This window comes from Phocoena sinus, chromosome 15 (genome assembly GCF_008692025.1).
Source record: "Phocoena sinus isolate mPhoSin1 chromosome 15, mPhoSin1.pri, whole genome shotgun sequence".
Lineage (NCBI taxonomy): Eukaryota > Metazoa > Chordata > Mammalia > Artiodactyla > Phocoenidae > Phocoena > Phocoena sinus.
In genome coordinates, this window is record NC_045777.1 from 81,670,548 (window position 1) to 81,683,287 (window position 12,740).

Genomic DNA, 12,740 nt, shown 5'->3' on the forward strand with positions numbered 1-12,740 from the left:
GGCAGTGACCTGCTCTCGGTCTCTGCCAGGAACTGCTCCTGGAGGGGGCGGGGCCAACATGGCGCCGAGCGCCGGGTGAGCGGCGCTTTGGCGGTGGTGAGAGGCTCTTCCTGCGCTGGGCGCCCGACTGGCGGGGGCGGGTCTGAGTGGTACCCGGGACTAGACCCTTTGAAGGGCCCGTGTGGGGACCCGGAGGAGGACGGTTGGTTGTGTGTCCGTGCGCGTGGGGACTCTGTGTGTTTGCATTGGAGGGATGTTGGGGGGATGAGGTGGGCTCTCTACGCCTTCTTTCTCGCTGTACCCATTGCCTGGGGACCTTAGACCTGCTTCCCTGCTGGGGAAACTGCTACACGGATCTAGGTCAAGTTATTCTTCTGGGAAGCCTTCCTGCCGACTCCACTGACCTGAGATTTCCTGAGGCCGTGGCGTGTTATTTGAGCCTGTACTGGCAGAGGGTACCGCAGGGTATTGAAGGAGTAGTAGGAGTTCGCCAGGGAACTGGGACATGACCGCCTCCTGTATATCCGGCTCCAGGCACAGAGTATGTTGAATAAATGTGTTCCCTGCAGATAAGACTTATAAAAGCGGGGGAGGAGACCTGGGATGGTTTGAGAAGAACTAACTTGTATTTCGCTCTCATCTTCCCGCCCCTCCAACAGGCCCACACCCGCCCTCCACGTACACCTCGCAGTCAGTCCAAAACACCTTTGACATTAGTCTTCCTAATGCCAGCTTGAAGCGAGCCACTTTCCTTTTGGACACAAAGTAGATTCCAAGCTTGGGCTTATATCTTGTTCACTTGATAACAGTGGTACTTGAGGGTTTAGTGAGCACCTAATTCCTAAGCCTTACAGTTCATTCCTTTATTCAGCAGATATTTATTGAGTATCTAGTGTGTCTCAGGCACCAGTCCGGGGTCTCAGAATACATCAGTGAACGTAACAAAGATCCCTGTCCACACAGTGCGGGAAGGGGAGATGTGGTGGTGATAAACAATAAGAGATAATACAATATGTATCAGCAGATGTTAAATTCCATGGGAATTTTTTAAAAAAGCAGAGTGGGGGTGGGGTGCAGTATTAAACAGGGTGATGGGAATAGGCAGCCAGGGAACATCTGGGGAAGAGCATTCCAGGCAGAGGGAATAGAGCAAAGGTTTGAACAGCAAGGAGGACAGTGAGGCTGGATCAACGTGGAAGAAGGAAAGAAAGGAGGTCAGAGATGTGATGGGGAGAGAGTAAATCACGAAGGAGCTTGTAGACCATAATAAGGATTTCGAATTTACACTGTGGCACATTGGGAGCCAGGACAGGGTTTTGAGCAGAGAAATGACCCAATGTGGTTTATTTTTTGACAGAATCACTCTGGTTGCTATGTTGGGAATAGATGTAGGGAGCAAGGATGGAAGCAGGAAGACCTTATCAGGAGGCTACTGAAGTTCCCCAGGGGATAGATACTGGGAGCTGGTCACACAGTGGGAGTGGAGGATCAGATTGGATCACCTGGTGGATTTGCTTTGAGGGCTCACATAATGAATGACCGCCTGGATGAATGGTGTTGCTATGAAGATGAGAAAAGCCGAGGCTGGAGCTGGTGGGGTGGGGGTCATCAGGAGTTCAGTTTAGAAGGGATTCTAAGTAGCCAGTTTGATATACAGGTCTGGAGTTCGGAAGAAAGCTCTGGGCTGGGGATATAAATTTGCCATCATCAGCCTATAAGCGATACTGAAAGCTGTGAGAATGGTTGAGGTCACCAAGGGAATAAGTATAGCTCATAGCTGTACAAGGACCAAGCCCAGGCCACTGCAACATCAAGCAGACGAGGAGAAGAGGAAGCAGCAGCAGAGGAAACGTAGAGAAAGTGGCCAGTGAAGGAGGAGGAAAACCAAGAGAAGGTGGAGTAGCAGTGGTGTCAAGACAGTGTCTCCAGAAGGTAGTAGGCAACTATGCCCTGTGCTGCTGAGAGGTCGAGGAAGATGGGGAAGGAGATGGACTTTGGATTTGACAATGTAGAGTCACAACTTGATGAAGTGGTTTCAGGCACCTAATGGAGTCAAAAGCCTGACTAGAGTAGGTTCAAGAGGAATTAGAGATAAGACAGCTCTTTCAGGGAGTTTTGTTGCAAAGAGGAGCCAAAAAACGCCCAGGGTATCGCTAGTAGAGAAAGTGGGATGAAGAAGAGATGTTTTTCTCTTTTTAAAATTATTTATTTATTTATTTTTGGCTGTGTTGGGTCTCCATTGCGGTGCGCAGGCTTCTCATTGCGGTGGCTTCTCTTGTTGCGGAACACTGGCTCTAGGCACGCAGGCTTCAGTAGTTGTGGCACACGTGCTCAGTAGTTGTGGCTCGCGGGCCCTAGAGCACAGGCTCAGTAGTTGTGGTGCACGGGCTTAGTTGCTCTGCGGCCTGTGGGATCTTCCCAGACCAGGGCTCGAACCCGTGCCCCCTGCATTGGCAGGCAGATTCTTAACCACTGTGCCACCAGGGAAGTCCAAGATTTAAAAAAAAACTTTAACTGTGAAATACACATAACATAAAACGTACCATCTTAACCATTTTTAAGTGTACACGTTAGGGGCATTAAGTACATTCACACCCATCACCACCATCCATCTCCAGAACGCTTTTCATGTTGTAAAACAGAAACTGTACCTATTAAACAATAACTCCCCCTTCTCCCCTTCCCAGCTTCTGGCACCCACCACTCTGCTTTCTGTCTCTATGAGTCTGACTACTCGAAGAACCTCATATAATCGGAACCGTACAGTATTTATCCTTTTGTGACTGGCTTATTTCACTTAGCACAACGTTCTCAAGGTTTATTTGTGTTGTGGCGTGTGTTAGAATTTCCTTCCTTTTTAAGGCTGAAAAATATTCCATGGTCTGGGTGGACCACTGTTTTGTTTTTTGAAGATGGGAAAATAACTGCATTTTGTAGGGCTAATGGGAGTGATCTGGTAGGTCGAGGAGTTGACGATGATGCAGGGATGGGGGGGGATGCTGGAGGGGTGCTTGAGTTGGGAGGGGCATGACCAGAATCTCTACAGTGAAAGGGAAGGCAGAGCATGAGGGCGCCCGTGCTGCTCAGCGGGTGCACGTGGTGGTGGGAGCCTGGGGAGGTCTCTTCTGATGGCCAAAAATCAGGGAGGAGAAGAGGTGTCAGATGAGACAGAAGGAACCTGGGTGCACTGAAATGCAGGACCATCAGGCAGCATTAAGGGCCCGTTTGAAGTTCGTGGCCATGAAAAAAGTGCACATTGGTCAGGATGGTTGTGCATTTTCTCATCACATTCAATTGTAAGGGCACATAGGCTCAGACAGGGAGAGTTGTTTTTAACCAATGTTGTATTTTTGTCAAGTGTGAATAATGATGCATGACGGAGCAAGACACGTGAAAGCAGGCACGTTAACAACCTTAGGGAAAAAAGATGCTTTCCACATTTTACAGAGAAGAAGCCCAAAGCTGGGAGAGTTTAAGTAGCTTGCCCAGGTAACATAGCTAGGTAGTGCCGGGGATGGGATTTAAACTGAGAGCTGAGATCATTCCACTATACCTCACTTGTACTGTGCCTGGCGTAGAATCAGCTCGATAAATTGTGTCGAACTGGGTCCAAGTGCTACCTCCTCCTGCTCAGCCGGTGCTGTTCACATGGGGATGGACAAAGGGCACCCCCCGAGCCCCTTCCCCCCTCACATCTCCACTGTTCTCCCTTTGTTGCGGCCCCTCCTGAACCGACAGCCCCTCTTCTTGGGATGTTCCTCTCACGTTTCCTCTCACCCCCCTGCCAGGGTCTCCATCTCTCCGCCCTGGGGCATCTTCCTTCAGGGGAGGGGAGGAGGGGCTCCAGAATGGCTGAGGAGAAGAAGCTGAAGCTGAGCAACACCGTGCTGCCCTCGGAGTCCATGAAGGTGGTGGCCGAGTCCATGGGCATCGCTCAGATTCAGGAGGAGACCTGCCAGCTGCTGACAGATGAGGTCAGCTACCGCATCAAGGAGATTGCACAGGTACCCTGGCCTCACTGCACGGTATGGAGGATGCTGCCCAGGCCGCCTTCTTCCCCAGGGTCTCAGGCTGACATCTGTCCTCCCATCCCTAGGATGCCTTGAAGTTCATGCACATGGGGAAGCGGCAGAAGCTCACCACCAGTGACATTGACTACGCACTGAAACTAAAGAACGTCGAGGTGATGGGAATGCACAGGACTGAGGGGGCAGGGTACTGAGACCTCCCATCCGGTACATTTGCCTCAGCCAGACCTGCCTGCTTGGGCTCCCTTCTCATCCCAGTGTCTTTCCGTCCTGTTGTAGCCACTGTATGGCTTCCACGCTCAGGAGTTCATTCCTTTCCGTTTCGCCTCTGGTGGCGGCCGGGAGCTTTACTTCTACGAGGAGAAGGAGGTTGATCTGAGCGACATCATCAATACTCCTCTGCCCCGAGTGCCCCTGGATGTCTGCCTCAAAGGTTGGGGGAAGGGGAGGGGAGAGCAGGGGATGGGAGCAGGGGAGGGGAAGGGGCAATGCGTATGGGTGTGAGGAAGCACGCAGTGAAGGAGGCCTCAGTGTGAGATCCCTGGTGAGGAACAGGAAGGAAAGCACGCATCCCTTAGTGTGGAGTGACTTCCTGATGTCTGCGCTCAGCAGTTCACCTTGACACCTTCCTTCCTCGCAGCTCACTGGCTGAGCATTGAAGGCTGCCAGCCAGCTATTCCAGAGAACCCACCCCCAGGTAACCTCCGTGCCCAGCGTCCAGCACCCACCCCTCTCCCTCCTCCTCCCTTTACATCTCCTGCCTTGACTGCTTTCCCACCAGCTCCCAAAGAGCAGCAGAAGGCTGAGGCCACAGAACCCCTGAAGTCCGCCAAGCCAGGCCAGGAGGAAGACGGCCCCTTGAAAGGCAAAGGGCAGGGGGCCACTCCAGCTGACGGCAAAGGTCAGTACTGCTGGGCCAGGCCTCTTGCCCCAAAGCCAGATGGTCATTTGTGAAGTGGGTGAGGTCAGGGCAGAGGGCAGGACCTCAGGCCAGGAGCCCCAGAGAGGATCAAGAAGCCCAAGGGAAGCCAGGTCTCCCTGGGTGGGGGAGGTGAGTGTTGAGGTTTGTCTGGTGCTGAGGCCTCCTCTGGAGCTTTCTTTTCTAAACCTGTCTTCCCACTTCACACAGGGAAAGAGAAGAAGGCACCACCCCTGCTGGAGGGGGCGCCTCTGCGACTGAAGCCCCGAAGCATCCACGAGTTGTCTGTGGAGCAGCAGCTGTACTACAAGGAGATCACAGAAGCCTGTGTGGGCTCATGTGAGGCCAAGAGAGCGGTGAGGCCCCGCCACCCAGTCCTGGCTTTACCCCTTCGAGGCCACCCGCGCCCCCCCCACAGTGTCGGCCCCTCTTCACTCGCTCCCCTCCCCCCACAGGAGGCTCTGCAGAGCATTGCCACGGATCCAGGGCTCTACCAGATGCTGCCACGCTTCAGCACCTTCATCTCAGAGGGGGTGAGAGGACGCGGGAGGGGGGGACCTAGGACAAGGTTCCGGGGTGAGGAGGAGGGAGAGGAAGCTCACCGGAAGGGTCCCGCTGCCCCATCGCTTCTCTCCCCCCAACCAGGTGCGCGTGAACGTGGTGCAGAACAACCTGGCCCTGCTCATCTACCTGATGCGCATGGTGAAGGCGCTGATGGACAACCCTACTCTGTATCTAGAGAAATACGTGAGTGGACCTGCCCGCCCACCTCTCATCCCAGGCTCTGGGGACCCTGCCACCACCCACAGGAGACCATTTGTCAGAATCAGCTGACTCGAGGCTTCTCCCTTAGGTGCACGAGTTGATCCCGGCTGTGATGACCTGCATCGTGAGCAGACAGCTGTGCCTGCGGCCAGATGTGGACAATCACTGGGCGCTCCGGGACTTTGCCGCCCGCCTGGTGGCCCAGATCTGCAAGCATTTCAGCACAACCACTAATAACATCCAGTCCCGGATCACCAAGACCTTCACCAAGGTGAGCCGTTTCCCATCACTACCTGGGGTTGTCACCAGAACAATGAGAGCTTCACTCAAACCAGTGTGGCTGCAGGAAATGATGCTGAAACCCAGGGGCAAGGGGGCAGGGGGACAGGGACTGGGACTTGAGCTGCATCTCTGGTGTCTTTTTTTTTTTTTCCTAATTGTGAGATTCCATTAACTTAAAGTTCAAAAACCAGAAAAACTAATCTCTGGTGGTAGAGGTCACTTTGGGGAGGAGAGAGGGTGGCTGGGAAGGAGCTGTCATGTCTTAATGGTTTACTAGGAAAATGTGTGTATGAGAGACTTTGGTCCTTAGTAGTTAGCTTTTCACACCCCTTTATTTGGGTTTATTTTCCATCCCCTTGCAGAGCTGGGTGGATGAGAAGACCCCGTGGACAACGCGCTACGGCTCCATCGCAGGCCTGGCAGAGCTGGGACATGATGTTAGGCCCCAGCGTCGGGGAGCCCTGGGGGAGGGGAGGGATCGTGAGGTCAGAGTGGGCAACAGCCCCCTGACCTGGGAGACCCTGTGGTGACCCCAGGGCCCCGGCTTCTCCCCTTCTCTTCCAACAGGTGATTAAGACTCTGATTCTGCCACGGCTACAGCAGGAGGGGGAGCGGATCCGCGGGGTCCTGGATGGCCCTGTGCTGAGCAACATCGACCGCATAGGGGCTGACCACGTGCAGAGCCTCCTCCTGGTGACAAAGCCCCGCCCCCACCCTCCCCCACTTCTTCTCGCTGATCCCCCTCTCCAGCCCCCACCACACACACACAAGGACAACGTTTAGCAAACATACAGCATCTTCCATTCATCTATCCCATCTTCGCCTCTTACGTTCAGGGCACACCTCAGAGTCCCATATTGTTTCGCAGCTGGAAAAACTGAGGCACTAAGGGGTTAAGTAAGAAATAAGAGTCTTAACTCTCAGCCTGTGACTTCAAGCCTGCACTGCCCCTGATGCTTCTGCACCACTCTGGCCCATGCTGTGCAAGGCACATGCCCTGTGGACCGTAGATATTACCGGTGTAATTACTCAGCAAGTTCTCCACTCCCACCAGCTGGTGCCCAAGTTCCCTATGAAGAAAAACCACAGCATTCCTTACACACTGATAACCCAGCACAGCCTGGCTTCCAGCAGGAACACACTGAAATAGCGGGTGACCTCCTTTCTCACCCCTTCTCAGAGTCACTGCCCTCCCTCTACCTGGCTGCTCTTTGCCTTCTCTCTGCAGAAACACTGTGCCCCTGTTCTGGCAAAGCTGCGCCCACCGCCTGACAATCAGGATGCCTATCGGGCAGAATTTGGGTCCCTCGGGCCCCTCCTCTGCTCCCACGTTGTCAAGGCCCGGGCCCAGGCTGCTCTGCAGGCTCAGCAGGTCAACAGGACCACTCTGACCATCACTCAGGTCAGTACAGGGTCCGGGGAGGACAGGTGAGCAAGTGGTAAGGTGAAAATGAAGAAAAACACGGCAGTGGTTCCCATCCAGGCGGGACTCACAGACACACGCTGACTTTTGTAAAACACAGGCCCCCTGAGTCAGCTGTCTTTGGGGGTGTCTAGGCCCCCTTTGTGATGATGTCCCAAACCCAGTGAGACCCACGAGGAGCAAGAGGAGCCCTTCTTTTCATAGCTGGTATCTTTCGAAGATGGTGACGTTTTCTTCCTGCTGCTTCTTCCTACAGCCCCGGCCCACGCTGACCCTCTCACAGGCCCCCCAGCCTGGCCCTCGGACCCCTGGCTTGCTGAAGGTCCCTGGCTCCATTGCGCTGCCTGTCCAGACACTGGTGTCTGCTCGAGCTGCTGCCCCGCCTCAGCCTTCCCCTCCCCCAACCAAGTTCATTGTCATGTCATCATCCTCCAGTGCCTCATCCACCCAACAGGTATGTGGAGCCGTGTGGGACCAGGGATGGCGGGGACTATGTCACCATGTCACTGATTATTTGGTTGGAGCAAGGGAAGTATCCCCCGGCCTCGGGTGTGGGAAGAGTGCAAGGCAAGCGGCACTGCCTTTCTCCCCGCCCAGGTCCTGTCCCTCAGCACCTCGGCCCCTGGCTCAGGCTCCACCACTACCTCTCCTGTCACCACCACCGTCCCCAGCGTGCAGCCCATCGTCAAGCTGGTCTCCACCGCCACAAGCGCGCCCCCCAGCACTGCCCCCTCTGGTCCCGGGAGTGTCCAGAAGTACATCGTGGTCTCTCTTCCCCCCACAGGGGAGGGCAAAGGAGGCCCCACCTCCCATCCTTCTCCAGCCCCTCCCCCGACCTCAGCCCCCTCCCCGCTTGGGGTCAGCGCCCTATGTGGGGGGAAACTGGAAGCTGGGGAGAGCCCCCCTCCCGCTCCAGGGACTCCGAAGGCTAATGGCTCACAGCCCCCCGGATGTGGCTCCCCTCCGCCTGCGCCTTGATGCTGTCACACGTCTGCTGACCTTCTTCTCTCCCCTGTACTCACTCTCTCTCTCGCGCTCTCTCTCTCCCTCTCTCCCTTTCTCTCCCTCTCTCTCTCTCACACACACACACACACACACACACACGCACGCATGCACGCACGCTGGGTGGAAGGAAATAGTAGTCAGCTTCCCCCACGTGACTTTCTCTTTCAGTATTGTACAGTCAGTTCCTCAGAATAAAAGTTTGATTTTTAAATTGTGATCCACCTCAGTCCTTCCTGGGTCAGATCCCACGGACGGGCGGTTGAACCCGTGGAGCCCCCCTGCTCTCTAGGACTCAGGATCCTTCCAGCCAGAGCCACAGCCACAGGCCAGGATGCTGGGAGAGGAAAGGTTGTCCTTCTCCTGATGCACAGATCACCTCCTTTGCCACCCATGTCCTCGTTTGGGAGCCTCAGATCCGAATGACATAGGCGTCGCTGTGGCTTAGGTGTCGCACCCACTTGTGGGGATTGGCGTTGCCGCATGGTCTGAATGCCAGCCTGAGGAAGCGAACCTGAAGGCCAGAGCATGTGTGCCGGGGAAGTTCAAACGAGAGACTGGCGGGGCCCAGCCCCAGAGGAGGAGCCGAGGTGGAGGGGCCTTGGCCGGGAGGCCCGGGGAGGCCCGGGACGTCCATCTGTGAGGGGCAGAGGCAGGAGAAGGGTGCTGAAGGCCTCAACAGGAAGGAGGGCAGGGGAGCCGAGGGGCCAGGAAGCTGACCACACGGACCGACCGCATTAGGAGGCTATGGGTCAGGGCTGAAAGTGGAGGTGGGAGGAGAGGGCCTTCGAGACTCAGCGGCTGATACCTGGAAAAGGCCTGAGAGCTGAGAGCCTCCCTGCACCCGAGGAAGGTCCCAGCGAAGGGCTCCCTCCCCCAGCTCTGCCTTCTGCTCTGGGCTGCTCAGCTCCTGAGACAGGCTGGAGTTGGGAGAGGAAAGGTGCTGGGTTAGCCCCTGCCATCCCACAGCTCCCACTCTCCTCCCCCAGTGCCGTCCTGTTGTCCGGAGAAGCTGGTAAACCCACCCACGGGCCCACGGTGCACACACGCTCACCTGACCACCCCCCGTGGCAGGGGAAGGTGCAGCCTGACGTTGAGAGCCTGGCTGCAAGGAAAAAAGGACCAGAGTCAGCCCCAGGAAGGTCGTGACGTGTCCCATCTTCATTACTGTCACGACTGCAGTTCTGCACAAGTGCCACCCCACCCCCTTCCCAAACTCTAGTGCCTCTAAGCTGGATTCTGAGGCTGGTGGCCGCACCTGAAGGTGGAAACAGCAGGTATCTTGGCCTTGTCTCCTACCCTACGTAGCTGGACTAAGCTTGGCTACCCCCACTTACCTCTTTGGGGGCAGGTCACATCGTAACTTCAGATAAACCTGGAGCCTGGGTGGGAGGGCACAACACTGTTACTCAGGCCCTATCCTACCGGCATCTCACCATCCCTCACACAGGGCCCCCACGTGTGGCTGTGTGGATTTTGCCCCAAGACAGAGAGAGAAGGGCTGAAATCCACCCAACTCCACGAGCCATTACATTCACGGAGCTGAGTCCACTTGTGGGGGAGGGTGCCTTTACTAACTCGGAGCCAATATCACCACCACCACCACTCCTTCACAGCCAGTCCGAGGGGTAAACAGATACGTGCATATATGTGCACACACACACGTACATGCGTACACATGTTGGCTTGGGCTCCAGAGAACTTCTAGAACGGGGAAACGGTCTCACCTGCCTGAGCCTCGGTCCCAGTGCACGGAGGGAAAGAGCCGGAAGGGGAGCGGGGAGGGGAGGTCATCTGAGAGTTGATACCTCATCACTGTCAGCTGAGACCAGAGAGCAATGGAGGTGAGTTTGGTCTCCTCACACCTGAACTGCCTCCCTTCCCCTCAGTAGGTGGAATATGCTAGGCCAGCCCGATCCTGACCTCACCCTGAGGTGGCTGCAGGCGGAGGATTCGATGAGATTCAAACTCATCCAGATGCACCGAGCTGTGAAATGAGACCTCATCCACCCGAATTCCTGGCCCATAACCTGGAAAGAGAGAAAGACCCCTCTCCTAACCCATATTTTGGGAGGGGGTGGGGATCTGTCTCTAACTTCCCTCCATGAAAACTTTGACAGTGACCTCGACCTAGGAGAGAAAGACCCACTTTCTCACCTCTCAGTTCTGACTTCCCCACACAAAACTCTTCCGTCAAGCCGATGCGCATCTCTGTCAGAGGAAGGAACAGAAGAAGCAGCTGCCAAATACCCCGTACATGCCACCAAGGAGCCTGTCCCAGACCCCACCCTGGTCCAGCCTGCAGGCTGCTCACCAGAGCCGCTGGGCAGAAAGCTCTTGAGTCGTATCTCTCCCTGCACGTCCACCTTCAGCAGCGAGCCCTGAGAGTGACAGGAGGTCAATGCCCAGACGTGACCTCCCCGACACACTTCCCAAAGGCCGCCTGTCCTCAGCCGCGGGGCTGGGGGCCCAAACTTACGTTAGAGGCTATCAGGACGGACAATCTCTCGACCACATCCAGAAACACTTCATTCTTTTGGCTCTAAGGAAAGAGGGATTTGGGGGTTGATCAGCCTGTGTTTTAACGCGGACAGGCAGAAAGGACAGGACAGTGGAGGCTGGAGCCCTGGGTTGGGGACGCGGGTAAGGAAAGGGATCCACGTCTAGAGAAGGTGGAAAGATATGCTGGGATCTTGGACTCTGGGGGCTGAGAGAAAAATCAGAGGATCTGAACCCATCAATCCCTCCCTCACCTGGTCAGAGCGGCTGGACAGCACCGGGCGGCTGGCTGCACTGCTGGGGGCCACTTTGCTCTGTTGGGTCTCAGCCCCAAACTGGAAATCATCCAAAGCAATCAATCCTCACATATGACACTTCCCACTAACCCTCCTCAATCCTGGCCTCATCTGTCCCTGGACTGACCAAGCCAACGCTGCTGAGGTCAAAGAGGCTGAAGGGTTTGCTGACCACAGCCTCCGTCTGGATGAAGTTCCTCAGCACCTCCGTGGATGTGGTCTGTACATAACCATAGTCCTATAGGTAAAGGAAGGGCAGTCTTTGGGTGGTCAGGGGGGGAAGGGGTGAAAATGAATGGACTCAGCCTCCCAACCATGGGATGCATCTTCAGGGAACGGGGGACAGGGAGGGACATCCTTGGACCTCACCAGCACTTCATCCAGAAGTTCGTAGACCAGAGCCACGTTGCGGGAGATGGTCCCCTCACCCAGAGAGCCACAGTAATCACCCAGGAGCGTGGCTAGCCTGCAGAACAGGACGGAGTGTGCATACCCTCCTCCTCTCTGACCCCCACGCCCGTGTGCCCAGCCCCGCCCTCCTCACCGGGAGAGCAGCTCTAGGAGGCTGAAGGGAGAAATGTTTTCTGAAGTCGTGGCCACCAAATAGAGGCCGCTGTGTCTGATGTGAATAAAATGACGGTCATCGTGGTGCTGAGGCAGAGGCAGGGGGGAAAAGCATTAGCAAGAAAGAGTTGTGGTGATTCCTGGCCCATGAGACCTGGGCTGGTATCCTGATTCCCCTACTTACTAGCAGCGTGACTTGTGCCACATACGAAACCTCCCCAGGGCCCAGCTTCCTAATGTGTAAATGGAGTTAATAATAGTACCTACTCCAGAGTGGCTGAGGATTGAGACGTGCGGGGAGCTGTGCCTGGTGCATTGTGAGCGCTCAATAAACTTCTATTAATATTATTTAGAGGAATGTACCCCCCAACTGGAAGCTCTCAAGGAAACAGCCCTGGGAGGAGGCGCCCCCCCACCCAGACCCACCAAGCGGATCCCCTCCACCCCACCCCCGCCAGTGGTTACCATGACAACCGGAGACTCGTCTCCAGGCAGTCCCGTCAGCTTCCGGTAGAAGAGCTCGGCCACATCCCGGCCTCCGGTGTCTCCGCGGACTGACCGGGTGGAAGGACAGCTAAGGAGCTGGCGACACTGGCTGGCTCGGGGGCACTAGTCCCACCCAGCCCCTCCCCCCAGCCCCGCTGGCCAAGGATACAGTCCTTGTAGATAAGCGGGTCCCCCTTGGAGGACAGAATGAAGAACTGGGAAATCATGGCCGTTCTGGACAGTAGACCAGGAGACAGCGAAAGTTGGGCCTGCCCCGCCCTGCGGCCCCGGAACAAAAGGACGCGGGTGGGCTGGCCCTTTAAGAGCGATTCTCCTTCGACCGCGGGAAACCCGGCGCCCGCCCAAGCCTCGCCCAGCCTTTCCCTCCTGACACCCGCGCCGCTCCCCCGTCACTCAGCCCACATGCGCCCGCTGATTGGTCGTGGCAGGGGCCCGTGGCGAGTGGGAGGGGCGGA

The 12,740-nt window shown here is 56.0% G+C and overlaps 2 protein-coding genes across 9 annotated transcripts; one reads left to right on the forward strand and one right to left on the reverse strand.

Annotated features, from left to right (window-relative positions):
- The first annotated feature begins 40 nt into the window (after positions 1 to 40).
- TAF6 (TATA-box binding protein associated factor 6) lies at positions 41 to 8,637 on the forward strand. 7 transcript variants are annotated; one of them, XM_032605201.1, is made up of 16 exons: positions 44 to 96; positions 361 to 541; positions 3,789 to 4,004; positions 4,097 to 4,183; positions 4,308 to 4,461; positions 4,669 to 4,725; positions 4,810 to 4,929; positions 5,158 to 5,303; positions 5,403 to 5,480; positions 5,593 to 5,694; positions 5,801 to 5,983; positions 6,357 to 6,431; positions 6,562 to 6,687; positions 7,223 to 7,396; positions 7,674 to 7,871; positions 8,015 to 8,631. In XM_032605201.1, the coding sequence occupies exons 2-16, from the start codon at positions 506 to 508 to the stop codon at positions 8,393 to 8,395; spliced, it is 2,133 nt and encodes a 710-aa protein (XP_032461092.1). In that variant the 5' UTR covers positions 44 to 96; positions 361 to 505; the 3' UTR covers positions 8,396 to 8,631. The 7 variants fall into 7 exon arrangements, with proteins under 7 accessions (XP_032461095.1, XP_032461094.1, XP_032461092.1 ...); XM_032605204.1 differs by lacking the exon at positions 361 to 541 and having other exon boundaries at positions 41 to 96; positions 8,015 to 8,637; XM_032605203.1 differs by lacking the exon at positions 361 to 541 and having other exon boundaries at positions 41 to 202.
- AP4M1 (adaptor related protein complex 4 subunit mu 1) lies at positions 8,565 to 12,646 on the reverse strand. Of its 2 annotated transcripts, none has more exons than XM_032605209.1 (15): positions 12,434 to 12,641; positions 12,244 to 12,332; positions 11,759 to 11,865; positions 11,584 to 11,680; positions 11,342 to 11,434; positions 11,173 to 11,253; positions 10,899 to 10,961; positions 10,734 to 10,800; positions 10,577 to 10,630; positions 10,343 to 10,449; positions 10,147 to 10,241; positions 9,757 to 9,801; positions 9,474 to 9,524; positions 9,228 to 9,339; positions 8,565 to 9,056 (listed from the first exon to the last, which is right to left on the reverse strand). In XM_032605209.1, the coding sequence occupies exons 1-15, from the start codon at positions 12,489 to 12,491 to the stop codon at positions 8,832 to 8,834; spliced, it is 1,344 nt and encodes a 447-aa protein (XP_032461100.1). In that variant the 5' UTR covers positions 12,492 to 12,641; the 3' UTR covers positions 8,565 to 8,831. The 2 variants fall into 2 exon arrangements, with proteins under 2 accessions (XP_032461100.1, XP_032461099.1); XM_032605208.1 differs by having other exon boundaries at positions 8,567 to 9,056; positions 11,342 to 11,452; positions 12,434 to 12,646.
- Positions 12,647 to 12,740: the final 94 nt, after the last annotated feature.

Coding starts and splice junctions, on each gene's coding strand:
- TAF6 (XM_032605201.1), top strand. CDS start 506: ATGACCGCCTCCTGTATATCCGGCTCCAGGCACAGA. Junction 542..3,788: donor TATCCGGCTCCAGGCACAGA/GTATGTTGAATA, acceptor CCCCCCTGCCAG/GGTCTCCATCTCTCCGCCCT. Junction 5,695..5,800: donor CTCTGTATCTAGAGAAATAC/GTGAGTGGACCT, acceptor CTTCTCCCTTAG/GTGCACGAGTTGATCCCGGC.
- AP4M1 (XM_032605208.1), bottom strand. CDS start 12,491: ATGATTTCCCAGTTCTTCATTCTGTCCTCCAAGGGGGACCCGCTTATC. Junction 11,866..12,243: donor ACGAGTCTCCGGTTGTCATG/GTAACCACTGGC, acceptor CCTCTGCCTCAG/CACCACGATGACCGTCATTT. Junction 11,453..11,583: donor AACTTCTGGATGAAGTGCTG/GTGAGGTCCAAG, acceptor CTTTACCTATAG/GACTATGGTTATGTACAGAC.